The sequence below is a fragment of the Poecilia mexicana genome, unplaced genomic scaffold (genome assembly GCF_051168715.1).
Source record: "Poecilia mexicana isolate PSO_F unplaced genomic scaffold, ASM5116871v1 scaffold_20, whole genome shotgun sequence".
NCBI lineage: Eukaryota > Metazoa > Chordata > Actinopteri > Cyprinodontiformes > Poeciliidae > Poecilia > Poecilia mexicana.
The window spans coordinates 9834715-9862660 of NW_028263389.1; the positions used below are offsets into that span (position 1 = coordinate 9834715).

General features: G+C 39.9%; 3 protein-coding genes across 4 annotated transcripts in view; 2 read left to right on the forward strand and 1 right to left on the reverse strand.

The window, feature by feature from the left end:
* The first annotated feature begins 918 nt into the window (after nt 1-918).
* Nucleotides 919-4845, forward strand: cmbl (carboxymethylenebutenolidase homolog (Pseudomonas)). Its single transcript, XM_014983494.2, has 6 exons — nt 919-1049; nt 2910-3124; nt 3224-3331; nt 3437-3579; nt 3661-3752; nt 4302-4845. The coding sequence occupies exons 2-6, from the start codon at nt 2910-2912 to the stop codon at nt 4479-4481; spliced, it is 738 nt and encodes a 245-aa protein (XP_014838980.1). The 5' UTR covers nt 919-1049; the 3' UTR covers nt 4482-4845.
* On the reverse strand, nt 4837-8648 carry cct5 (chaperonin containing TCP1, subunit 5 (epsilon)). The gene is made up of 11 exons (XM_014983493.2): nt 8413-8648; nt 7965-8025; nt 7678-7842; nt 7041-7239; nt 6720-6912; nt 6352-6501; nt 6114-6233; nt 5798-5983; nt 5571-5708; nt 5309-5489; nt 4837-5155 (listed from the first exon to the last, which is right to left on the reverse strand). Exons 1-11 carry the CDS (start codon nt 8515-8517, stop codon nt 5028-5030), a joined length of 1626 nt encoding a protein of 541 aa, XP_014838979.2. The 5' UTR covers nt 8518-8648; the 3' UTR covers nt 4837-5027.
* Nucleotides 8649-8844: 196 nt separating this feature from the next.
* The window catches only part of mtrr (5-methyltetrahydrofolate-homocysteine methyltransferase reductase), a 35075-nt gene continuing 15973 nt past the window's right edge, over nt 8845-27946 (forward strand). Inside the window, exons 1-12 of one of the 2 annotated variants that reach the window (XM_014983491.2) lie at nt 8845-8948; nt 9823-9967; nt 10115-10268; nt 10419-10536; nt 10621-11041; nt 11122-11235; nt 12327-12483; nt 12645-12733; nt 15095-15275; nt 20708-20750; nt 22927-23095; nt 23501-23619. In XM_014983491.2, the coding sequence (XP_014838977.2) occupies nt 9824-9967; nt 10115-10268; nt 10419-10536; nt 10621-11041; nt 11122-11235; nt 12327-12483; nt 12645-12733; nt 15095-15275; nt 20708-20750; nt 22927-23095; nt 23501-23619 (1709 nt within the window). In that variant the 5' untranslated portion in view covers nt 8845-8948; nt 9823. Of the gene's footprint in view, nt 8949-9104; nt 9330-9822; nt 9968-10114; nt 10269-10418; nt 10537-10620; nt 11042-11121; nt 11236-12326; nt 12484-12644; nt 12734-15094; nt 15276-20707; nt 20751-22926; nt 23096-23500; nt 23620-27946 lie in introns of those variants that run through there. The other variant, XM_014983492.2, reaches the window with a different exon arrangement.

The following is a 27946-nucleotide window of genomic DNA, read 5'->3' on the forward strand; positions in this document are numbered from 1 at the left end:
GCTTCATCGGAACGTGATCTGCGGCTCTCACTGGAGCGGTTCGCAGTCGAGTGTGAAGCGGCTGGGATGAGGCTCAGTGCCTCCAAATCTGAGGCCATGGTCTTGAGCCGGAAAAGGGTAGAGTGCCTTCTCCAGGTCAGGGGGGTCGTCCTGCCTCAAGTGGAGGAGTTTAAGTATCTGGGGATCTTGTTCACGAATGAGGGAAGAAGGGAGCGGGAGATCGACAGGCGGATTGGGGCAGCGTCTGCTGTGAAGCGGGCGCTGTACCGGTCCGTCGTGGTGAAGAGAGAGCTGAGTCAAAAAGCGAAGCTCTCGATTTACCGGTCAATCTACGTTCCCACCCTCATCTATGGTCATGAGCTTTGGGTCATGACCGAAAGAACGAGGTCCCGGATACAAGCGGCCGAAATGGGTTTCCTCCGCAGGGTGGCTGGGCTCTCCCTTAGAGATAGGGTGAGAAGCTCGGTCATCCGGGAGGGACTCAGAGTAGAGCCACTGCTCCTCCACGTCGAGAGGAGCCAGTTGAGGTGGCTCGGGCATCTGGTCAGGATGCCTCCTGGACGCCTCCCTGGTGAGGTGTTCCGGGCACGTCCCACCGGGAGGAGGCCCCGAGGAAGACCCAGGACACGCTGGAGGGACTATGTCTCTCGGCTGGCCTGGGAACGCCTTGGGGTTCCCCCGGAGGAGCTGGAAGAAGTGGCTGGGGAGAGGGAAGTCTGGGCCTCCCTTCTGAAGCTGCTGCCCCCGCGACCCGATCCCGGATAAGCGGAAGAAGATGGATGGATGGATGGACAGTTTCTGCAAAGCAAACATTTGTCAAACACCAAACTTTCTTACATTGCAACAGCATGAAATTTATTTTGTAGTATGAAGAAAAGAAAAGTGCTTTTATTTTGAAACCAATCACATGAAAGTCTTGGCAGGTAGATGTTTGTCACGTGACCAGTTATTTATTCTAGTAGCCCATTCATTGTGTCTCAGAGTCTGCAAGCCTCTCCTTTTCCTCACATTAGCCATTACTATACTTTGGAGAGCCCCAGGACAATACGGTATGTGTCTAAATCAGTGCAAGCTGACTTTGAAAAAGCTAACGGAATGCTTAAAAATCTGCATAATTCTCACATTTTTGGAAAATAAGCTATTATTAGCCATAAAAATCGTTTTGAGGGTTTCTTGCAAAAATGCTTCGTCACTCTGTTGCGTAACATAGAGACTTTTACCATAATGATCCTAAGTGAGCAACTTTGTTACAAAACTTGAGCTTTCCTCATTCTACCGTGGTGGCATAAATTAAGATTTCAAAGGCTTAAATCACAGATTTCTTATGTGCATTGGTATTAAGTGACTTCGATAATGACAGTAGTCGGTGCCAGACCAGACAGTTTAGGGAAGCATAGTACTCAAACTGCTTTTCTTTCTTTCTTTCCTTCCTTCCTTTTTTTTTTTTTACCGTAAAACCCTAAACGTGAACAAAATACGCAATGCATTTTCATCATGACGTTGAAACTCCTAACTGTAAGATGAGATTATACTTTTAAAAATTCACATAGGAGAATGATAAATATGTAGCTACAAAAAATGATCTAGCAGAATGTATTTTTTTACCATGGAAACTGCTCCTTTGGTCTCTATTTTCTCTCCATAATCAAACACAATCAAACCCTGTTTATCTGCAGTAGCTTGTAAAATTTACAAAATATTTCTTTTCCATCTTTACGTGATTCACATAAAGAGCATTAGGATAAGAAGACTAATTGGAACAAGGTTAGCGCTATTCCATCAAATGCTGTGACATCTTGTTCTACAAGTCATTAACTTTTCACCTTAATTACACCAACATATTCATTAGGTCATTTAATACGTTATTCAGCCTGCCACTGTTTTCTTTAGGAACAAATCCAGTTATGAAATATCCAACTGTGGTAAGCAAATCACTGAAAAAAGCATGTCTGAAAACATGCTTTTCAGATGTTGATTGATGAGAGGAGTGGCGACTGACTTCTTCTGAGTTCAGCAGATAACTCGATAAAACCAAGTTACTTATTCTTTTTTAAAGACCACAGAGGTCATGGAGTTACAATTATTAAAAAAAAAAAAAATCATTCCTGATCTTTAAAACTGAATTTCAAATTTAAAAAGGAATTCAACTAGTGGAGACCCCAAAGTGTCACAGGTCAGTTAATAATTAAAACTTCATTTATGCCAAACTTTGAATGAAACTTTAAAGGAGTACATAAATAAATAAAATATTAAATCTCTAATTATTTAATGAAATTAATAATTTATATAATACACATAATTGAAGTATGAATGTGTTATAATGTTAAAATCAGTTTAAAAAAGAAAAAAAAACAAACACTTCAGGACCTAGTAATTATAATGTACCATAGGTGAACTTTTCTGAAACAATTTACCGTAAACTGTATTACCTCCATAAATACACCCTATTGGCTAATCACCTGCTGAACCTTGTTAATAGCACTGTTATTCACAGACTTTGATAGGTAAGGCTGACAGATAATAATATCATGATGTGCTGCAGAGCTGGACTGGATAATAATTCATTAGCAGGTGAAATAACTGTACATGATTTTAAATCAAAGTTAAGCTAAACATGAATAATTTCCCAATTGAATTCTTCAGTTACATATCCAATAAATGATTCCATGATACACCTAATACTATTAGTATTATTTATTATATATATACTTTCTTTCATCATCACTAATATTAGTACTTTTAAATGGCATCTTTGGATTATGGCCCCTTTCAGCCCATATTAAAAATGCATGTTATTTTCCCAAATTAACCCGTGGTCACACAACATGCCCTCTTTACCTGCAAATATTTGTTCTGACAGACAGAGACACTTCCAGTCTTCATCATGCCGCGTCTGTGTGTGTTATTAGATGGCAAATGAGGCCAAGCCATGCCCCTGTGATATTGGTGATCGGTCTGATTATGGAGGGCTGGGCCAGGAGGTCCAGATCGAGCACATCAAGGCATACGTAGTGAAACCCTCTGCCGCATCGGACAAGGCTGTGATTGTCATCCAAGACATCTTCGGATGGGAGCTTCCCAACACCAGATATATGGCTGACATGCTGGCTGCCAATGGATACACGTGTGTTGAAACGTTGCTTCTCTATGTTAACTGAAAAATGCATCAGGATCGTTATACTATTTGCCCCGATGGTCACTTTCCGCTTTTTCTCCTGTGCAGTGCTGTTTGTCCCGACTTCTTTGTCGGGAAGGAACCTTGGAGTCCAACCAAAGACTGGTCCACATTTCAGGAGTGGCTTAAGGATAAAAAACCAACTGACATTAACAAGTGAGTGCACTTTCAGTTCAGCTTATCTAGGCAGACTCTTATTGGCCAGTGCTCGTCTTGAATCTTTAACATCACGCATGAGTCTTAAAGTTATTTCCTTCTCAGAGAGGTCGACGTTGTGCTGAAATACCTGAAGGAGCAGTGTGGAGCCAAGCGCATCGGAACAGTGGGCTTTTGCTGGGGAGGAGTGGCAACACATTACTTGGCCTTGTTATATCCTGAAATCAAAGCCGGGGTGTCTGTTTATGGTACGTCGTTTAACCAGCAGAATACATAGTATTGTTTATTTAAGTTGGACTGAGAATGGGGTTTACGTGTTAACTCTGCAGGAATAGTTCGTGAAAGAGAGGATAGGTATTCGCTGAAGAGCCCGACACTGTTCATCTTTGCAGAAAACGATAATGTCATCCCTCTGGATCAGGTGAGTGTGTTCTTTTTCTGACTTCTGCTTAATTCATGCTTTCATTTAGAATACTTTTAATTAACTTTGGAGTGTTCCTATAGACCCGTTCAAAAACTGTGATATTCCTTGAACATTTTCTCACTTTGTAAAGATTCAGTGCATATTAAAGTTTTATATAATAGACCAACCTGATATGTGCGATTTTTAGTTTTTGGAAAAATACAGCATACCTTTGCATATGCCCCCCACAGCCCCTTTCCGACATACCATCCATTAATGAATGAAGTATAAAAATTGCAGTGGAGGAATGCCAATGAGTTAAATAAAATGAGTTTTATTTGTGCATTTGTTTTGTATATCTGCAATCTGATCTCCCTTGGAAAAGATTGACGAAGTACCCTTCAAAATAATGTGCTGCTTTGTGTTGCCTTATCTCCTAAAATTCTACTGAAACACTTAACGTTTAAGACTTCAATATGACAAAATGCAAAAAAAGTTCTGAGGTATTGCACGCATACTGTAGTAAGACACTGTGTGCTTAAACAAACTTGTTCTTTCACTCATTAGGTCAGTGCCCTGGAAGCAAACCTGAAAGAGAAATGCACAGTAGACTTCCAGTTGAAAATATTTCCTGGACAGACCCATGGCTTTGTCCACCGCAAGAGAGAGGACATCAACCCAGCTGACAAACCCCAAATTGAGGAGGCCAGAAAGGATATGCTCAACTGGCTCAATAAATACATCTAAACATGTGAAATAAATCAAAGCTTAAATTTAAACTTAAGCTGAAAATAGTGCCTTAAAACACAATCAGATTAATATGGATATTGATTGGTGGGTTATGTAACTTTGGGGTTGATATTACATCATACACGTGTATTTTTTTAATGTCTGGATGAAAGCTTAATTTCTTCTGAAAAAAAATATTTTAACCAATAAATCATGATTGTGTGCCAAAAACAGACTGAATGCAGTACAGAGACACTATGAACACAGCAACAAAATATACTCAATGAAATGATGAGATTTTTAATATTTATATCTGAACACGTAAATGTACCCAATGAGCAATAATCGAATGTCAATAAAAGTGAAGCACATGGAAATTTCATCAGTCAAACGTTTTATTGGCGACTTTGTAACGAATAAAGCTTGGACATGTTGTATCAAATGATAAATAGCAGTATGCAGTGCGACGTGGACATGGAGCTCGAGGAAGTGCCAAAGACCTCTGAAACAGCTCACTCATTTAACCCCCTCACACTCGAGCTGCTTTCCTTCAGTCGGGGAGCTTCAGTCTTCGCTCTCTCCTGGGTTTCGGATGTCATCTATCTTTAGGATCATCTTAACCACCTGGGTAGCCAAAAGGATCTGCTGCTTCTTGCCAATCAAGGTCTCGATTACATGCTGCTGCTTCATGTCTGCGCAGGACGAAACAAAGCCAATTAAGCTAAATGAGGGCTTAAAGGTTTTCTCAATAAATTTATGTTGGTAGACAAAGAAGAGAAAAAAAGATATATATATTTTTTTTGTATCAATTATCCAGATCAGAGAACAAAGCACAAACGCCTTACCATTGGTGTTTTTGTGCAAGCAGTCGATGCCAAGGAAAGGGTTGTTGTCCTTTACTTGTCTGGCTCTGACCTCGGTCATAGTCTGGATGGGGTTGAGTCCGCTGTTCTCGGCCAATGCCATTGGGATGACCTCTAGAGCATCAGCAAACGACCTCATGGCATACTGTTCCAATGACGGGCACTGTTGAAGAAAACCGATGTAAGTACAAAAAGGTCCAAGTGTCAACATCAAGATTTTTACATCAGCTGTCTAAAGTCGTACATTATCCGCCGCCTGGTTCACAGCGAGAGCACATGCAATCTCTGACGCTCCGCCGCCATAAACAACACGGTTGTCTCTGACCAAATTGCGAATTACACACAGAGCATCATGGAGCGCACGCTTGGCTTCCTCGATGATCTATTATCAAACAGGAAAAGAGTGGATTAAAACCAACATGCACCAAGGTAAATACGTAGTTTACAGGGCGAGGGATGGTTGGTGCTCACCATTTTGTTGCCACCACGGATGAAAATGGTTACAGCCCTGGTGTTTTTGCACTCTGTGATCACCAGCATGTGGTCCTTGGTTGTGCCAAAGGAGATTTCCTTCACTAAGCCGGCGGTGCCCAGCTTCTCTGGCGTCAGCTCGCAGAACCTCGGCACAATCCGCCCCCCTGTGGCTATCGCTATCAACTGCACCAAAAACATAAAACATACCGAGTAATTAGTAAGTAATATACTCGATTTAATGGAATGATCAAGGTGGAAAGAGTTCAGAAAAGTTTGATTTTAAGGTCTTCAGCACATTTTAACCATTTCTTACTTCAATCTCTGGCCCACCGACCCAGCGCACAGCAGGCAGCTCGTTTTGCAGCAGAAGGTGGTTCGCCTCGTCATCAAAGCCCCACTGGCAGATGGCCAAGTTAGCGCCAGTGCTTTTAACCTGAAATAAACACACACATGTATTGTTTACACCAAGTGAGTTAATCAAAGATTTAAATCGTTACGACAATCAGCTCTCGCAACAATCTAAAGCAGGACAGTAAATTTGGGGCGTTCACCTGCTGGATCATCTCTTCAAACTTTTCTTTTTCATACTTCTGCAGGGCTTTGTAGTCCTCAACTGAGGTCACATCCAACTTATGCTTGGTCTTGGGCTTCGGAGGCTCAAACGGGCAGGTCAAGATAGCGATTTTAGCATCATTTAGAGCCTTATAAAAAAGAAGAAGACATTTGAATCGTTATAATACAGCTAAATGAGATGCAGGTAATCAAATTTATCTACATCCTGTTAATTTATTCTTAATCTGAAAAAATAAATTCCAAATTTATTTTTCATCTTGCTGGAGGGAAATTAGAAGCAGATAATTAAAAGATGATTAACAAAAAAAGACAAGAATCCTCTCACGATATTATTGTGAGATTATACCTTGGGCATCTGAGGGTGGCTGAACTCTTTGTCAACTACCACACCCTTGATGAGCTGTGTGTCCTCCAGCTTTCCTCCTACTTTCCCTTCCACCTTGATGAGCTCGAAGTCTACATCCTTCCTTTCCATGTCAGCCACAGTGAGGATGGCATTCACTGCGATCTCTGCCATCTGCCTGTGGCACCGGTTAATTCTAGAAAACAAGGAACCCCCCAGCCCCCAAAAATATTCAATATAACCAACAGGCTTGATTATGTGAAGTTGGGAAATAAAAAGACCTCCCACAAATGTTACTGTGAACCCAAAAACCTTACAACTTACACTTTTGATCCCAGTGTTGTCATGGCAGTCTGGATGAGAGGTTCAGTGTTGTTGGGGTCACAGGGAAAACTTTCTGCCATTTTGTCTAGTGTCTCTATAGCGATGCGTGCAGCCTGGTCGTACCCATCAGAGATCCTGATGGGGTGGATCCCTCGGTCCAGCAGCTGCTCGGCCTGCTCGAGCAGCGCTCCAGCCAGCACTGAAACAAAAATAAAAACGTCCAAGTTAAAATCTACCATCTAAAATTAGAGGCTAAGGTCCCATGTTCGATTCTTGAGCCATCATTAAGATGGGGAAGATGTCTTCCCCATCTTAATGAACCTTCTTCCTATTAAGCTAAAAACAAAAGAAGGCCACTAGCGCCATAAGAACAAGATCCTATTAATGAAAAAAAAAATAAAATAAAAAATTGTCTAGAGAAAAAAATATTTTTTATTTTTTTAAGAACAATATATGTATTGTAACATTAATGTATTAATTAATTGAAACATTAATTGGATTACTCCCCAAAAAAGCTGTTAGTAGCAGTCCTACCTGATATCAACAGTTTTTATTCGAGTACAGGACTATTTTGTAAATTAATAATTGTAGCAGAATGGATTCAGAAGCACCATCACATCTGTGCCAGATCACATACCAACAACTCCAGTGGTTCCATCACCAATCTCATCATCTTGGGACTTGGACAGCTCCACCATAAGCTTGGCAATCTGATGGTCCACATCCATCATGCTGAGAATAGTGGCTCCATCGTTAGTGACGGTCACCTCTCCATCCTTGTCAACCATCATTTTGTCCAGACCTAATTAATAATTGTTAAAGAGGAATGTTAATACATTTAACAGTATATAGAAGGTAGAGGTTTGAAATAAAAGCCACTCGAAATGAGCCGAAATGACAGCATAGTGTATAGTTCTTGCATACCGTTAGGTCCCAAAGATGTTTTCAGCGTTGAAGCGACTGCTTTGGCTGCCATGATGTGAGACTATAAAAAAACGCAATATTTGAAATTAGCCAATAATTTCATCTTCTCTTTTATCACTTAAGAATTTGTCACCTAAGATGGCTTTTTTATAGAGGTGATGCACATCACCATTGACTACTGTGGGTAGAGCTCTGTGAAGCAACACCCCCTGGCTCAATGCCTTACAGAGGAGCACATGGGCCTCCATGTTAGCATGACAGCTTACAAATCTTTCAAGCGATGTTACGATACTAATGCAAATCAGCTGGACTTCCAGGACATACCTATGCATTTAATGCAAGCGTTTAAGTTTAAGCGCCTCTCGTACTTAGCTCAAATAATAAGGAAACATCAAATTCACTTCTACTTCACCATAATGCTAATTTTTTGCTAGCTAGCCCATTGTACCTTCAATGCGTCAATTCCCGTTAGCCGAGTCTTCTTGTCTTGGTCTTTAATGATGATAAAAGGCCTGCCATATTCATCAAATGCCAATGTGCCCAACGTGGACATGTTGAGTGATGACTTAAGAGTCGCTATGTGCGCTCAGTACTTAGAAAAGTGAGTTTTAAAGATGTTGTTCTGGAGTGTTGCTAGACTGCAAGCCGCACGGTTCTGCCGGCGACTTCTGGAAGGCTCCACGGGCGGGGAGGGCGGAACCAAATACTCAGAAATGTGCCTTACTAAATGCTCAAAAATATTCTAATAAAGGTACAGTTCACTCTTCTGTCTAAAATAATGAACTATTATGCTTGATAAAAAAATATTTACAACATTGGCATGACAACCGTTGAGAAAAACATTAGCAAAAAGTGTTTTTTTGCAACGTGGTTTATTCCGATCACGCTCAATCTCAGCAGGCGCTCTGATCTCGCGTGAATTCAGAAAAATTAAGTAAAAGGAAATGTGTTGACGAGGTGAATTTGTAAAGCCATTCTAAAAAGGTAAGAGCCGCTCTGCAGAATAAATGTCTGTTAGCTATATTGTTAGCTATATTGTTTAACTTATGCGGTGCCGTAAAATAGTATTTCATTTGCACGAACGGAAGCAAATGTTTACAGCAAGAGTTGACCCGGAGTTCAGATAAATGTGCTTTACTTTCTGAACTTGCTATATTTTTTAGTTTCGACAGTGGCTGCTTTTACTTTGTTTATAAGTGACAAAATCTACACATTTCGCTCCCACGTGTGCTGTTATGAATACAGCTGTCAACGTGAAAGTTGGACGTAATTTCCGGTGTGCTGTTGATATGATTCCGGTCAGGTTTTACCCAACTTGGAAGGTGTTATTGTGGCCATCTGTCTGTTTTTTGTCCAAGTATGTTGGTAAGAGGATACATCTGTTACACACTCCTACTCAGAGTGGACAATCAGATTTGATCTGTTACATCCATCAACAACTGTTTTGTTTAGCGACACTCATTGCAAGGTTGTGTCTGCTTTTCTCTCGGGCATTAAACTACACATTTTAAAATATTGCTTATGTTGTGGGTTACCATAAATTACTGCCTTAATACTTTGTGGAGCCTTCATACGACTCATTGATTTATGCTGAGACAAAATGATAAACAAGTGGACTCTTTACTAATCAGGGAACGTTTGAGGACATCTGGTTGCACAAAGTAAATGCAGAATGCAAATGCATGCCACACTTGTCAGTTACACATTTATAAGCATTTTGTGCTGCCAAACTAGGCGGCAGCTGAGACTACTGTAACAATGTGGCGACAGTAACTCTGAGTGGGGGAAAAAAAAAGATTAGAGTATATTTATACTAATACAAAAAAAAAAAGCCCTCTTTTTTTTCTGGCTTTCCTAGCATGCCTCTTGAGGTGAAGCCTCGTTTTGTTGTGCTGTACGGCTCTCAGAAGGGTCAGGCTCAGTCCATAGCTGAGGGCATCGCCGAGGAGGCCGAGGAGCACGGCCTGGTTGCTGATCTCTGCTGCCTGAACCAAGACGACAAGGTATCTGTCAGTATAACAGAATTACTTTTGCACTGCATGAGTTCCTGCAAACTAAGAAACCATTCGGAACAAGATAAGGATTCCCCTAAATCGCCTAAATGCTTTGCAGAAATGCTGATAACTAGTTTAGAGTATGTTTGCTTCTAGTATAACTTGGAGAAGGAGTGTGCCCCGGTAGTCTTTGTCGTGTCTACCACTGGAGATGGGGAGCCTCCCGACAATGCCCTACAGTTTGTGAAGCGCATCAAGAAAAGGACCCTCTCCCCTGACCATTATAAACACCTTTTATACGCACTTTTAGGTAATTTCTTACACAAGGGGTGTTAAGGAATTCCTTGTGTAGTTTATCCATCAAAAATACGAAAGCTGCTTTGTCATGATTTATAAAGCAGATGTAACCTCATGTTGTTTTCTGTTCAGTCGCTCATCAGCTGTTCTCTGTTTATCTCAGCTTTAGGAGATACAAATTACGCAAATTTCTGCAACTGCGGGAAGACGATTGAACGTCGTCTTCGGGAACTCGGAGCCAGACAGTTCTACCCGACGGGGTACGCAGACGACGGCGTAGGGTAAGCGGACATCCAACTTTCATCATTTCTCTCCTCTCTGTCCTGCTGCTGTTTTATAATCTCGCCGATTTTGTTGTGTCTAAGGCTGGAGCTGGTTATTGACCCTTGGCTCAAAGGACTGTGGAATTCCATTAAAGACGCTTTAACAAAGATGGCTTCCGACAGAACTGTCCAACTTAAGGAAGATTCTGCCAAAGAAATTCCTGAGTCATCCTTACCGGACGTCCAGTTGAACCTCTTGAGCATCGCAGATAAACAGATCTGTGAGCCAGACTCTAAATATTCACCTTCTTTGGCCATTTCTGATGTCAGGCCACCTCCGGCGTCAACTGTCTATACATCAGCACCAAACACACAAGCCTGTAGTGAAGGAATCCCCCAGGTTTCCTTGGCAGCCTCACTGACAAGCTCCGTACCGCCGCTGTCTGAGTCCTCTCTGAATGTTCCTGCGCTACCTCCGGCATACTTAGATGTTACTTTACAGGAAGCAGACGCTGCGGAGCAGGTGATGAATTTTCAAGACGGAAAAGGAAAACACATCTGCTATACTTATCCCTTCACCCCATAAATGTTTTCTTTTTTCAGGCTGCTGAACGTTTGAGCAAGGAGGCTCGTTACGAGGTGCCCATCTCTAAGGCAGTTCAGCTGAGTAAAGGAGACTCGGTGAAGACAGCTCTTCTGCTGGAACTGGATATTTCTGTAAGCGTCGCAATATACTATATAGTTACCTCTTTACTTATTGATTCCCCTCGCAAAGGTGTTTTAAAAAGTCTAAAAATAAATAACTTTTTTTGGTGCATTCACATAGTCTCACACAGAAAACAGTGGAAAAATCCAAACTTTGATTTGAGTACACATATTGAATAAATGAACCGTCTCTCATCATTCCAGATCATACTTGGCCATCTCTTATGCTGTCTTTTCTTAAGTTCAACCCACAAGTTTTTAGGATGATTATATAAGAAGATGGTTTATATAAGAAGGTCGATTCTGTATATTTTGTGTACTATATTTAAGTATATTTGTTTTTCAGGGTGTATTAAAACTCTTCATCTACAGTATTACACAAAAAAAAAAAATCACTGCAATAATTAGGCATATCCTAGATTTTCATATGAAATAAGTATCAACATTAATGTTCTGTTAGAAGTGGCCACAGTTGCATTTAAAACATCCTGTTATTTCAAAGAGTTTGCGATGCTCAGCAATGAGCGTGAGGTGCTTTTCCTCACGCTCACCTGGAGAATGAAGAGCTGAAAAACTTAATTTTAGCATCACCTCAGACAGGGATTCCAAGCAGAGATTCATTAACTACACGCATTTGTGTACACGATGGTAAGAAAAATGAGGAAGTTTTTTTTTTTGTGGCATGCTTCCTAAATAAGAGAGGGTTATTAGAAAGCTTGCTTTTAACTTCAGTTCTCTTTCTGCTTTGGGAATATTTCTTTTCCTCCCTTGCCATCCTCTTTACTGTGGTTTTCTTCCAAGATAAAATTGTGTCCTTGCCCAGCCTTGTTTGTCACTGTTCCAGGACTCTTGCAGACATTTTCTTACAAATGAAGATCTGGTTTACATGATGGTATTCAGTGGGGGTTTCCCCGCTAAACAAACGGCTTGAGGCGTCTACATTTTTCTGTTAGATTATGGTACCACAAATGAATTTATTCTAAGACCTTTTAAGTTTTTTTTTTTTTTTTTTTTTTTTTTTACCAAATAAGTGGGGAAACTGCTGTGGGGTATTACGACAACATTATATAACATAAGTTCTTACATTTTTATTTTATCGCTAGGCTTTCCCATCCATGACCTATCACCCTGGAGATTCTTTTGACGTGTTTTGCCCTAATGTGGCCGAAGAGGTGGACCACCTGCTCCACAGACTCGGCCTTCAGGACCAGAAGAACCATCGCGTTCAGATCTCTCTAAAAGACAATACAAAGAAAAAAGGTAAGATCAGAATAGTTTTTTTTCTGTTTTGTTTAAACAACCAGAGTCTTACATAAACACGTTGTAACAAATTGAACGTCATTTTGTGTGCTTTTCATAATAAATCCTCTTTACAAAGTGTAGTTTTACATTCTTGGATTTTCTTTTCTTCCCTCCTGTAGGTGCTCAGGTGCCACCACACATTCCTGAAAATGTTTCACTGCTGTTCCTGCTCACTTGGTGCCTGGAGATCAGGAGCGTTCCTAAGAAGGTACTGCATGTTCCAAGGTTGCTCTGCAGCCACTTCCACCCTCTTTAGCTTAGTTTGAACATGAGGTTATGACAAAAAAAGAAACAAAGCTATTTCAGCAGCCACTTAAATGATTCTCATTTAGTCCACGTAAGTTGAGGCAAAAGGAACAAGAGTAGTAAAAAAAAAAAAAATAGGGGTGTGCTTGTTATAGATGTTAATGAAAAAGATGCAAGTGTTCTTCCCCTTCACCCAGCAACAAATCTTTGGATAGGGTGGGCTGAAAAGGATCCACCTTAATCGTTTCAATCCGGGGAAAAGAAGAAGAAGAACGCATTTGGAGGCGTCTTCAAATTTAGACAGCCAAATTTGTCGCATCGTTGTGACTTAATTGACTTCAAATGCGGCGCTTGAATGAGGAAGCCCCTCAGTTGGGACCCTAAAAAGCCAACCCAAGTCATTATTTATGATTTAATCCAATGAGGGCTTTTTCTGGTCTGTGTGATGTGCTGCGCTGATGCTAAAGGCAAAGAACTTCCTGCTGAAACATTCTTCTGGTTCTTCCTTTTTAGGGGATTAGAGATCACCCTCCAAGAACTGGCAAACTTTTAAAGTTCTTGTCAAAGTCCGAGAAAGGGAAAAAATACTTCACTTGAACTGTACATGTAATTAATTGCACAATGCAGATATGATTAAAATATAGCTCCTTATCATTTTTGTGACTGAGCAAGTCTACTGGAGATCAGACTGTCTTTGTTAAACTCTAGTTCCTGAAGGGAATGCTGGGGTTCAAAGTTTCCTTTGATAAGTTTAGTTGAGGCTGAATTTACTCAGTCTGGGGCCGAAGTTGAAATATTCATCAAACTTTTCCGGTCGCCTGTGGCGGTGTAGAATTAAAACCCCATGTAGAGTGTGAAAATATCAAGTTGTAGTAGTACTGAGCTGTGAAAAAAAAATGTCTGAGCTCTGGTCGGGAATGTGCACTGCACAAGTTTCTTTTGGAAATCTTAAAAACACCTTCTTGTAGTCATTGTCTTTCTTTTTTCCTTTTTTTTAAAATATTGAATTCATATTTGTTTTTCTCGTGGATGTATCATTTCACTAGATTTTTAAAAAATATATTTTGGAGAGCATCATTAGTTCATTATTTATAAGTTAGTAAATAAAACAAGTTTGTTAACTTGATCAATTTGAGGAATATTTAGTCTTGAAAATTGCTCACTGCATGTGACACATTACATTGCAGTTTTAATATGAAGCTATTTATACTGGGATATCAAACAGCAGTGTGTCAGTATGGTTGAACATTAAGAAAACGTAACAGTTTTTAAATGTAGCACATGTGTGTTGATCCTTGTGAGGTCAGGAGATTACAGGAAAGACCAAAAAAAAAAATGCTGTTCACCTAAACTTGCCCATATCTACAGATCTGATTAATGAGCCTAAAGCAAATGTATCTTTTTAGTGAGTAGATGACAGTTCATAACTAATATATTCTTTTTCTGTGAGATTTTGATACTGCAATAAAAACAAAAAAGCAGAAATGTTCAAGATGTTTTACACATCCAGTATAATGTTGAGCTCAATTCAGCTCAACATGTATTAAAGCCATATGGTTTTATTGTTTATTAAAACTATTGTAACTAAAAACTCTACGATTTACCGAGAGATTATTACCTTGGCATCTCCAGAATCACAAACAGAAAAACAGGAGTCTGCTTTTGTTTTTTTTTTTTTTGTTTTTTTTGTCATACAAATTCATATTTTTCTAGATTTTTATTTAAAAGTCATGTTTTCCTAGTTGTTGTTGAAGATAATTATTCAGAACTAGATGAAAACATGCTGCTAATCTATGCTATGCATATGTATACGGCCGTGTGAAATTATTCAAGCCACCTATTGAAAAAAAATGTTTTTTTTAAGTATTTTAATTGAAAACACAGCCTACAAATTTGTTTTCCCAAGCGTTGTATTGTAATTGTGAATTAAATGCCATTTAAATTGAAAACTTAACAAGACTTCAGGGAATAGAGCTCAATACCTGATTGCAATAATAGGCTCTGATGAATTTGTTCGAGTATTAAAAGCTTACCTCACGATAAAATGGCCAGCGAAACCATCTCCAAGTTTAATGATTTTTAAAAAATTTTTTATTTTTTTTTTATAGCGGCTGAAGCAGCAGCACATTTATTAAACAGTCTCGCACGACGAGGTTAGAATCAAGGTCTTCCGGCTTGCGCTGTTAAACGCGCCTTCGTTTGCTTCTGTGGATGAAACCTTCAGTGGGGATAAAATGCGGAAGCAACGTCTGCCGAGGCTGACGAAGGCGCAGAGCAGCTTTCTTTGGGTGAAACCGCATCTGTTTTGTGTGTCTGTGTGAAGGCTTTTCTGCGAGCGCTGGTGGAACATACGTCAGACAGCGCCCAGAGGAGGAGACTGCAGGAGCTCTGCAGCAAGCAAGGCGCTGCAGACTACAACCTCTACGTGCGAGACGCAAGCCTCGGTGTGTCGGAGCTTCTCGCCGCCTTCCCGTCCTGTTCGCCTCCTCTCAACCTCCTAATAGGTCAGACATTAACCCGTTTGCTCAAGCCACTTTCAGTTCTGCTCACGAGTTTACACGCGCTCGTCGTATAGGCGTGAATTCGTGTCCAGAACAAACTGCTCAGATGCTTTTTAAACGCACGAACTGAAAAGACAAGTTGGGATTTTTTTTTTTCTGTGGCTTTTCTCAGATTAAAAACAGGATTAGAAACACACATACAAGTACCACAAGTCATGTTTACTTTAATACTTACCCTGGAAGCGACGAAAATCGTGTGGTTGAGAAGCAGCTTCCTACAGAATATTTCTCCCAATTTTAATAGTGTTACAAAGGTATTCTGAACCTCTGTGGGTCAGATAACATTTACAATAATTTAAAACTCAAGCCCCCCAGTTCTTCTTCCTAAAATTCATTCAGGTTGTATGTTATAACTACTCCCTAACTGCAAAAAGAAGAGAAAACGGGTTAAGCTATTTTTGTCAGACATTTTTCCGTAACAGGCCACCGAGGAAAAAAATAAATAAATAAATCACTGCAGATCACATTTATTTTTTTACTATACTTGTTTACCTTATTCTTTCTGTCACATAATCCATAGGAGTGTGCTTTGTATTGATCCAGCCAGCTACATCAGTAGCATATAAATACTCCGAATGTTTTCATTTTGTTCTCTTCAACAGTTGTGTATAAATATTTAATGAAAAGCTTTCATACTGCCATATGTTGCACTATAACACTTTTATTAGATTTTTGTTTTCTTTAATCAGACTCTGTGTTTTTATCAAAGCAGCAGTGATCTGTGTGAAGGAACTGGACAGGTTTTCCTGTCATGATACATTTCATCCACTAGGTGTCACTGTAACCTCATAAAAAACAGCAAGATATTTATTTTATTTTTTATTTCTTTTGTCAAAGCTTTTAATCACAAAGTAGTCCACCCAGTCTAATTTAAAAGACTCCCAAAGGGTCAACACTTATTTCTCTATTGAATTTTTTAAATGCACATCAGCTCCAATAATAGTTTGGTGTCATAATTTCAGTGTTGCTCACCTACCTCACTGCTAATAATTTTATCGTTTCCCATCTTTCTTGGACCCAGCTGCTGGTTGAAAGCAAACATTTTCCTTCAGCTCATTAAGATAGTTGGCTGGTCATCCTACATGGATCCTAATAGGCTTTGACCGAAACTTAGCCGACAGTGAAATTAAGTTGGCTTCAGCTTCACGTACACAAGTTGAGTTGTCCTCCAAAACAGCTGTGTCACAGCTCTCAACCTACCCCAATGTCAGTTATTTTAGGCCAAACTTGCCAAGCGCAGCACCTTTTTTTTTTTTCCCCTTCGCTTCCGTGGTGAACTGATGCAGAAACCTCTTATCCGGACAGTCTTGCCCTCGTGAAAAATGGTGCGTTCAAGGCCCCGCAGGGCAACAGCTGTTGGCTGGTTTGCGGATGAGCCTCTGGGCTTCGGAAGGACGGGGTTGAAAAAGGAGGGAAAAAAAAATAAAAAATCCGGGGTCTGTCCGGATCATAGGTTAATGGTCAAATCTGGCTCAGAGTGTCAACTGGAAAGTGCGCCTCTGCAATTTTTCCACTTCTCCTGCTTCATTACCTCCGCCGAAGGAAAGGTGTTTGCTGCATGTTGTTCACTAACTGTAAATACCAGGGGGGGAGATGTATTTAAGCCCAGATGTCTACATCCCACTGCAGGTTGAGTGTAAAAGTAAACTCAGGGTATAAATTTGAGGGAGATTTCTACTGCTTAGAGCCAGCTATCTTGTTAAATGATCCATTGTTTCATTGTGTCAAATATAAACTTTTGGGTTACAGCCTCAGGGAAAGAAATGTTCCCAGGAATGCTCTATATGAGCATTTCTTTAGTTTACTTTACTGCTGGGTTGCAATGAAATAGTGCAGCTTTTACCTCTCGGTTTTTTTTTTTAAGCGTGATTTTTTACTTCTGCTACCAAGTAAATCAGTCTAAAGTAGAGGGAATCTAGCACTGTAAAAAAAAAAAGTATTCACCCCTTACAGTTTTCTTCTGGTTTTCCTTTTATGCTACACTTAATATAACAATTAGCCAAATAACCGAAGTCAATGCACGTTTCAAACCACAGCCACTTTTGACCAAAAAAAGAACACAGTCTCAAACTATCACACTCTCACAACTACTGTGGTATAAATAGCATTTAGCCTTCGAAACTTTAAGCTTGGCTCTCCAGAACAAAATCCCGAAGACTGACCATCAGTTTGTGACCTTTAAATTGGGTGTTCTGGAAAAAAAAAAAAAAAAGAAAAAAAAAAAAGCTAATGAGCCAACGCTGACACAAGCAAGTCCACCTCTGGATGGCTAAAAATAGCCAAAATGAAGGTTAAGGATTTGAATCAGATTGAAATTGTACGGGATAACCTTTGGGAGGCCGTTCAAGATCAGAAACTCTCGATGGAACTAAATTAAATTCAGATCTGCAAAGAAGAGTCGGCCGAAATTCCTACACATTGACACGAGAGGCTCGTTGGCGTGTTGTTGCACACTCATAATGGCAGAAAGTAGACTTGGGGTGGGTTTTGATGGCCCCTTTTTTTTTTGTTGCTCTTTCATTAATAAATAATTTGTTGAAAACTGTACTTTAGGATTTATGTAGGCTATATTTGTCTGATATAAATATTTTTTGGGACATTAAGCATGTGAAGTGTGTGTGTGTGTGTGTGGGGTGGGGGGGGAGGGGGAATCAAAACAGAAGAGATCTGTGAATTCTTTTCACTCCGACAAATACTTTTGTCCTAAGAAACTAGATCTGCACCATACATCACTCCTGCTTATTTTAATTTTACTCCAACCAGATACATTAAAGTGCCTCTGTAAGTGTTTTGTTATATGGGTTTTTAAATGGAACCCGTAATCTTTCGGGTACTTAGGTTTTTAAAATGGTTTGATGAGAAATCCTTCTCTAATGCTAACAACCTCCCTAATTTTTTCGAGTAGCCAAATAAAATGATCCATAAGTCTCAGAAGGTTTACACTTTTACCGTAAGCAGTGTTGACGTCTTGTGTTGTAATCCATAAAAAAAAGAAGAAAAAACAGTACTTTTGCATAGAAATTGCATCACAGACGCACATAAAACAGATTACACCAGGTGCACCGTGATCGACGATTCCCCAGAAAACGATAATTTCAGAATACATTTCAGGGGATTGTAGGGCTAAATTTGTTGGATGAGAATTCATGTTCTTTTTTCTCTCAAGTGGATAATTCAAAATGTGCCCTGTGGCCACTTACTGGTAAAAAAGAAATAGAAAAAAAGTTTCGTCTGAGAAAGTTTTTGAAGATAGACATCTTTCGAATGGAAGAGAGGGTATCACCATGTCGCAGCACTGCAAGATGATGGATTGATTTTGTTCTGCTTCAGACATGTCCTGTCACTCAGTGATAGAAAAGCAGCAACTGGAGCGCCGCACAGGTGTATGGGATTGTGTTAAGGTACATGGTGCACCTTCTGATGGAGAGGTGTGAGCTTTCACTGACGGAAAGAACCGGATCAGAAGTGTCGTCCAAAAACATCTTGTTTTGCTTTGCCGTTACGTTGACAGTGTGCAGTAGAATTATTTATTAACCTTGAAACTTTTGTCAAGTGGAAGGAAAAGGACTTATTGCTTTCAGGTGGCTTTTTGTTGTTGTTCCAAATAAAGTGCGGTGTGTATTAATTTGCAGTCCTGTTTACTCTGATACTCTTAAATGAACTCAGTTCAAAGTTGCGCAGTTTATTTTCAACGCATAGCAGTTCATCATGCCGGGACTGAGCGCACAGCATCAAGAAAATCAAGAACCGCTCCAGACAGAGCTTAGTCAGGCACAGTTTTAAAGCACTGCATAAGCCGTCATCTGAAAATACACGGCAGGATGTTTTTTTTTTTCTCTTTTCAGAATTAACAGAGAAACTGGTCAGAGCCCACACATTTCAGATTTTTATTAGTTTACATCTGGAATATTCCTTCTAGTTGAAAATCGTGCACTACTATGTGTGGATGTCTCCAATTAAATTCCCACAAACACCTTCAAGCTTTGGGATGGAACATGAAACAAAATATGAACTTTTTTTTTTTTTTCAAATGTTATACATAATTAACTGTATTTTGTTTTTATGGTGTAAAAACTTTCATCATTGATGTCTTTAATCCATCTTGCTTTGGCTTAGCCCTAATTATTTCTTAACATTTTATTCAGATTCTGATTCACTTTGATTTGCTTCACTGCTACAAACACATCGATTACAGAAGAGGCAAGAGCAACCAGAGTTCTTGGTGCATATTGTTGATTGCAGCTTCTTTTCTGTGCATTAGGGATTTTTTTTTTTTTCCTGTCCCGAAATAAGAAAGCTTCAATCTCTGCTGTGTTTGATCCACACCAGCGTAGAGTTTTCACAAGCATTTATTTATTTATTTTTTGGGTTGCATTTTAAATAAGATATTCTTTTCACATCAGTTTATGCTGGAGCTTTATTACATTTTGTAGGCCGTTTCCACGGAAATGTGGCAACAAATCTCCCGCTGCTTTGAAATACCTCTGTTTTCTTTTTTTTTCTTTTTCACTGAAGTCAAATACAGTCAGTCCTCTTGCTCTAAAATCTTTGTGCTGATCGTAAACACTGATATATTGACTGCTTTCGCTACTCACTTTGCTTCTCGAACGTCTGCTTTCTCATGGTTTTGGAAAGCAGAGGCATTTAGTCAAAGGGACAAATGGATGTCAAACTGCAGAGCTGCTTTGAGCCTTCCGCGTGAGCCCAGAAAGAGATGGCGGGGGAACAAATTCAGTCCAGCTGTTTTGTCTTCGTGAGCAATTTAGCAGAAAAATGTGTTATTGTAAAACCTCAGCTGGTTACATTTGCAGCAAATTTACTCATTCCGCCGTCATCCATCAGGCAGATCCAACTAAAACGCGGGCGAACGCGGCGATGGCGCGCCGCATAACTCTCAGCCCGCCGCCTTCTTGCGTGTCTAATGAGCGGCGCAGGTCGCTGCTCGGAAACCGTGCGCTTGTTGCTACAGGGTCAGAAATATCTCGTACTTTTCCTGATTTTCTCTGACACCTCGTCACGCGCATTACCTTAAAAAAGGGCACCTTCATGCCTGGCATTGAAATAAGCTGCGCATAAGCAATCTGTTTCCTACTGGCTCCACATCTGGACGCCTGGGATTCTATAACCCTGAGTTTGTAATTTCATAAATATAGAAATGTGTCCCAGAAACAAGACCGTAACCTGGGTGGGGATTGGAGGGGAAGTGGGGAGGGATGGGGGGCTTATTGAGGATAGATTGGTATAGGCAGGATGTCTCAGTGGACCACGGTGACTTTCACATATCTCTTTTTTCCCTCCTCCCCTCTGCTCTGTCATAGATGTAACAAGATCTTAGCGAGACAACAAGATGATTGACATTTTTGCTTGCCTTTCAGAGCTTTTGCCAAAACTGCAGCCCAGGCCTTATTCAGCAGCATGGTAAGTTGACAGAAAAAAAACAACAAAACAAGTTTGTTCTGTTTGTATGCAGTTGTTCCCTGACATCCACTTTGTTTTTTTATCTAGAATAACACATGTCCATAAGTGCGTGTCTTACTTTTTTCTTTGACGGATTGTGGGGAATTACTTTTTTTTTTTTTCTTCCTGATTTCTTCTGGGTATTTTCAGGCTCCGCAAACAGGGAAGATTAGGGGTCCCTGCAACAGCTGTGATAATTTAGGGGAAAAAAATTGAATTGTTTGGTCCCCTCAACCCTTTAGCCTTATTATATTGCCGTGGATTATGGTTGGTCAGTAAATCTTCAAGTTTATTTATTATTATTAGGCCATATTGAAGCTCAGAGTTTGACTTTATATTGTGATAAAATGCTTTATGAAACCTAGGCGCATTCATTACAGGAGATGCGCGGTGCCATGCAGGAAACAGCAATACTCGTTGCAGATTACCGTGGATCTGATGGGTGTTTGTGGAGATCTTTTTTTTTTTTTTTTTTTTTTCCTACACAACTGATTGGACTTTAAATATTGCATAGCCTTTAGCCAGTTGTGCTTAGCTTAAATAGGTCGAGCATTCCTTCTTTTAGCCTCACTTAGCTCGTCATTGATTTGCTTGTCCTTTCAAGCTACTGCCTATTAGGCTCGCTTTAAAGCTCATGTGGAACAGCAGCAGCGTCTAATGCAATGTCAGAACTTCCCCAACTGCTCTCATTAGTCCCGCACTTTGGCTGCGTATTTATGCACGGGGGTACGCGCGCGTTTGTGTGGCGAGGCGGAGAATGGACAGGAGAGAGGGTGGCTGTAGTTTATCAGATGGTGCGCAGACATTAGAGACTTGCATTATTGATGCTGTGGTCAATAGAGGTCTCCAGTGGCCCACAGGAACTGGAAAGTGAAGGATGAGAGGAGCACATAGTGTTGTAACCAGCAGCAGGGATGAGAACACAGAGGCGGTAGAGACACATTTACTGAAGCCAGGCAAGCAGAAACATTTACGATTATGGTCACATTTGCTGGTGCCAGGCTGCAAAGAGTAAAGTGTAGCCCAACTGATTCTGGGGGAAAATGTGTTAAATGGTAATACGTTTATGTTTTTTGATAGAAAATATCAGTAAACAGTCCTGGAAACAGGAAAGCACATGGGGATTTAATGTATGGACGATCTGCTCTTTCTTAGGTACAATAGTTATTTAGTTTAAACTCCCAAGTTTTCAAAGCAACACTTGGAGTTGCTTTTGGGTGTACAGTGTGCACCCCAAGACCCAAGGTACATACAGGATACATTAAAGCCTAGAGTTTAAAAAAGGGCATGCATATTTCTCCCAGGACTGTATCTTGATATTAAATAGAACATGGGTAGATGGGTTGATAAATATTAATAAAAGTGCTTTTACTTTTGCATTTAAGTAATTCAAGAGACACATTTTCAGTTTTATTAAAAGTCATTGAATGTTCAAATTATGTATACATTCTTCAGTGTTTATTTCATGCTTCATTTGCTTCACTTCGCCATGAAATACAATAAAATATTGAATAGTATGAAATATAATGTGTCTCTGCAGTTGCTTAGATACACTCTTAACATCCAGTTGGTTAACCTGCGCAGCTTGTTAGCTTTTGTTCATAGATATTTACCAGAGCAGTGGAAATCCTGTCCACTGATCCCGATGCTAAGGACTTGCTGATAAAATAAATGTGGTACATTTAAACTGATACATATAAGAAAAATTTGTGGCCCAAAATAAGCTCGTTTATTAAATATTTTTTTTCCAGTCCTATTGTAATCAGGTTGTTTATAGTTATTTTATTTATAAATCTAACTTTTAGTTAGTACAATGTGTCAATTTTTGCATTTGATAAAAAAGAAAAAAAAAACGGCAAAAAAAAAAATTCTGATTAGTTTAAAAATTTTAATGATATAAACTTCCCATTTATAGATAAACAGGCAACTTTTGTTAGCCTTTTATCGATATACTGCACTATTGGCTGTTCATGAAGATTTTTCTCTTTTCCTTCCTTTCATTTTCTGTATTTCACCTTATTTTCTAATATCTCTTTTTCTGTTTGCCCATTGTTTTCTATACTTATGCCTTATGCAATCACTCACTGTCCTTCCTCTCTGTTTCCTTGTCTTGTCCTCTCTGGGTTCTCTCTCGCAGTTCCCTTCTCAGGCATCCGGAAAAACTGCGTTTTGTCTTCAACGTGGTTGAGTTCCCAGCGTGCTCCGGGAGGCCCACGGCCAGGCGAGGCTTGTGCACCGGCTGGCTGTTTGACCTCGTCAGTCCTGGCCTGGTTTTCCCCGAGAAGGCCGAACTGGCTCTGCCAAAGGTAATCATTTTCCAGGAGAGAATAGGACGGAAATTACATCTAAATCATCTCTTAAGTGCCCATGTGAGCCGATGAAGTGTTCAAGTCCCGTCCAAGTTCAAAGCCTCCTTCCTCCTGAAATGTGTCGGCTTGGATTTAAGCTCTATTTAATACACATGTTCTGCTTTGGAAACTCTTCGGGGTAACAGGCAGAAACAATCCGCTTTGGACTGCTTGCGTGCGGCTAATTAAAAAGAAGAAATTGCCGACTCAATGGATTCCAGCTAAATCACACATTTTCTCATTAGAGCATTTTAGAATAATGAGTAGATCAATTATTAGAATTGCTGGGCCCAAAGTGGCTTTACAGCACTGTTGTAATTAAGCTCATTATTTTAAATGATTTGTAATGCTTTCTGACCTCAGATTCATGTGAGTTTGAGACCCAACTGCTCCTTTCGACCTCCCTCTGACCCTTCGCTGCCCTTCGTTATGGTTGGACCCGGAACTGGAGTGGCTCCTTTTATAGGCTTCCTTCAGCAAAGGTATGACCTATGGATGTCTGGCTTGATGGCTGGTTGGATGCATGAACAAGCTGAGTGCCAGACCGACTGATTGAAGTTGTAATGTCACTTTGCAACAAGACTGCCGGCAACCTAACCAAATCAGTTCTCCTTTAAGATTCCTTTCTCTGATTTACCTTGCTATAAAAGAACGAGGGAGTTACATTCATTAAAGAACTCTTCCACATTTTCTTGTGCTAATTTTAGTTTTGTTGCCACTCCCAGCTTTTTCCCAGATTATATATATTCTTTTCCCATAAACTTCCTGTTAAATTTATTTCTTTTTATTGACAAAATGCTTTTTATTTCTGGCTGCGATACAAAAACAAAGTCACCTCGATATTTATTAAAAATAAACTGTTTCTCAAAGAGTAAACCTTCTTAGCTTCAGTGAGCAGCCAGTTCTAGTTTTCAAATATATCTGGGTTCTTGGGTACATTTGGCCAAGCTTTTCTGTTGTTGATTTTTCAGTGATTATCAAATTTGTGTTAGTGTTACTTCACACCTCTATGTAGCAGAGAGACTTTCCTTGAAACTTTTTTCTCTCCTTTTTGCAGTCGGTCAGAAGGTTTCAGACGCTCAATTTGGCCATGAGGTGATTGATTTGAGCCATTCTCTCTGTCCAGGGTGGAATAATGATGCAGCCATAGATGTTCAGTAAATTTAAAAACTATAACCAGATGCACAAGTTTGAATATACTGTAAATATATTCACATTTAATCAAAATTATATTTACAGTTGAAACCAGAAGCTCATATACATTGAAAAAGACACGCACCTTTTTTCTCACTTTCTGAAGTTATGTCAGACCAAGCTTCTCCTGTTTTTGTTAGAATCACAAATGTTATTTCTATTTACTAAATGTCACAAGAATACTTGCCAATACTATTGCATGTGCGCACACATGTAGCAACAAAAATGTAGTCATTTATTTTTTTTTGTAATGAGTTGTTTGATGAGTGGACATGCTGCAAATCAGTTTCCCATTGGGAACAAAAAAGTTTAGTTTTAGTTTATTAGTTTATTTGAAACAGGGACAATGTGCAAAAAACATTAATAAAAGATGCTTTGCAACAGAGTTAGCTTAAGATAGTTTTCATCTTTAGCTCTCGGGTAGGAAAGTTAATAATACAGTTTTAAATCATAAAACTTGCATTGAAAGTCCCTCTATATCCTATAAATATGCAATGTACAAAGTCGTATATTGTATTTTTCGGAGTATAAGCTGCTACTTTTTTCCCCACGCGGCTTGTAGCCCGGTGTGGTTTTTCTGTGGATTTTTCTTCAACCACCAGGGGGCTCTGTAGCAGGAAGAGAATCATTGGAAGTCAAAATTGGAAATCAAAGAAGTAAGTGCTGATTTTAATTTAGAACAAGCACATGTATGCTAGCAGCAGGCACAACGGAGAAATGTTTTCAAACTCATACGCCCTCATCATGGAAACAACACGAAGAAGTTCATATGATGCAGCTTTTGAGTTGAGGACTATCAATGTGGCAGTACAGATCGATAGCCGCTGCACGTAAACTCGGCGTGAACGAATCCTTGGTTAGGTGCAGATTTAGGACGCAGCTGCTTCCTTGTGGAAAACCGAGAGCGATGGAGATACCAGCGGCTACGTTTCCAGTGTAAAAAACAAACAAACAAACAAACAAAAAAAAAACTTTGTGGGTGCAGCTTATGGTGAGGTGAGCTCTGTAGTCCGGAAAATACTGTAATTACATGACAGTACTAAACATCACACTTTTGTTCTATAATCACTAATGTCAAGCTTACAGTTTTTATTTTTCATCATTATCAGCAGCATTTCTTGCTGAAGCTCTCTCTAAGTGCTCCTTGGCTCTTGCAAGAAGCACCTGGTTTATGGTGAAATTATGTTCTTTCCACTTCCGAATAATGGCTCCGGTTCCACTCACTGGAACATTTAGATGCTTAGAAACGCCTCTGTTTTATTTGCAGTGAGTACGTTTTGGAACAGTAATACTTTTTTGCTTAGGTCCCTTTGCCTTTACGAGTGGTACCCCTCCGTGTAATGGTTTGGTGATGACAAACCCTTTTATTGGCCATCAGTTAATATTAAACCACATGTTACTGGCTTGTGCTCGCAGCACGGACGCTTCTAAACGCTGACAGATTTCAGATGGTCTCTTGGCTTTATGGACCAACAATTTCCTTCACATGCTCAAATTATATTTATTCTCTTTGTTATTCCAGAGTTTCATCTGCAACTTTATTTGTGGTGTTTTGATTGCTTTGCATGTGTAGATTACTTAAGTTGCATACCAGCATCTCATATGAACTTCATGCTAATGGATATATTGGAAACACTGGCATGTTTACTACCTATTTTAGCAATTGTGTAGAATTTTTGTGAGAGAAAATCCTCAATGAATTCACAATAATATTCAATCAAGCCATTTGTTGCATTATCATTACATTCTGGATAAATAACTATTTAAATGCACTGTTTTAACCGAATAGTGGCTGCTTATTGTAATTTAAGAAGTCCCTGTGATACAAAATGTATTCTTTTTTTTCTTTAGAGTAACTTTGAACAAGCCGTGGTTCTAACAACCCCACGAAGCACAGATGATGTTAAAAGCCATCTAAGAACTTAAGTATCTTTCCTTCTACAATTATAAAATGAACAAAATAATTGAACCTTTGAAGTGCTTAGAAGACTTTTCCATTTTTTCCCCATCAGTAGACCATTTAGAGGGCAGTCCTTCTAATTATCTGTTCATAGTTAAAGAAATTATAATTGGGATGCTTAAACTTTGCCTGCCACTGTGAAACAATGCACTATTTTCAGATCTCTAATTTGAAAGTGTCCTTGTCGAGAGCAATACATAATGCACTTGAAACTTGTCACAGTTGTTTGCTGCAAAATTAACACCTGCTGTAAACTGGTAAAAATGTTCATGTCAAGTCAAAGTGGTGCAGACAGAGTGACATGTACTCAGCCCTGCTGAAAATGTGCCCCCCGTTATGAATATTCACCATGTTGAAGTAGTGTTAAGTGCACATCATCTTGCATATTTTGAAGCAACCTGCAGAGACAATTAGACGTGACGCAACACAGCGCTTATAAAAGTCCACATCACGTGAAATTTAAAATCTAGAGGCGAGGGCTGCGATCACGTCGGGGATTATTCCGGATGCGGTCCTCGTTCCCGCAGGAGTAAATCTGTCCTACTCAGACGGGCACGTTTATGACTCCTGTAATAAAGAGCGAGGATTCAAAGCCGCGCGTGGGGCGTTATTGATTCGAGAATAAAAAAGTCCAGAAGGTGATGGCTGTGTTAATGGCTTAAATCACTGCTTGTAATTGCTGACTATGTGGTGTGAAAATACTGGCTGTCAGCCAAGTAGGATGCAAATGCAGTAAGTTCTTACTAATTAGTTAGAACAACACTTTCTCGGGTTGAGGAGCTCATTGGGTTAAAGATAAACGTGAAATTTTGGCTTGATGTTAAAATTGATGCTTACTCGAAGGCAAAGAAGTGTTCATACCCCTTGTTCATTTCCGCAACTGTTAGCACATTACAAACTTCAGTGTTTGTAATTTCATTGGGATTTGGTGTGATGGACCAACACAAAATAGTCCACGGTGAAGGCCACAACGTACTTCATCCGAAGTGCCAAAACAGACTCGTCGACTTAGACCCACGACAAAAGAGAGGCATCTACCTGCCAAACTTGACACCAAGCCCTGGTACTGAGCTCTACGCAAAATGTGTATGCGAATACAAACGATCCGCAACCATGCGACAGTGTGTTGACTATTCGGTTTTGGATGAAGTGTGTGGGAGCCTTTATGAAGTCGGAAGAAAATTCTACCCTTTTTTTTTAAACGGTGAAGAAAAGGATCCACACATAATGACGCTTCCATCGCTGTGTTTTACCAAGCGAAAGTGTACAGATTTAGTGTTGGTTTGTTTTTTTGTGTGGCTTAAACCACTGGGTAGGTATGAATACTTTTGCCTAGCACCGTAGCTCAAAACCGCATGAGCCGGACCTGTCAGGTAGCTTCAGTTTGACGGACGCCTCTCTATCTGAGCTGATGTTCATGCATTTAACCACAGCTGCTGTGACTTGTCAGAGAGCAGCGTAAGCCCCTTTTTCTTTCCCCACTGCTCTTCTTTAGTCAGACTGACATGTCTAAGTCGTGGGTGGCTTTGTGTAAATGAGGTTGCGCCCCAGTCAGCTCCAATTGTCTCTAAATCCCAGCGACGTCTGCTGTGTTGTGGCAGGTCTGCATCAGTGTGAGATTGCTCTGAGAGGTGACACGGCGGTGGTTTGACGGA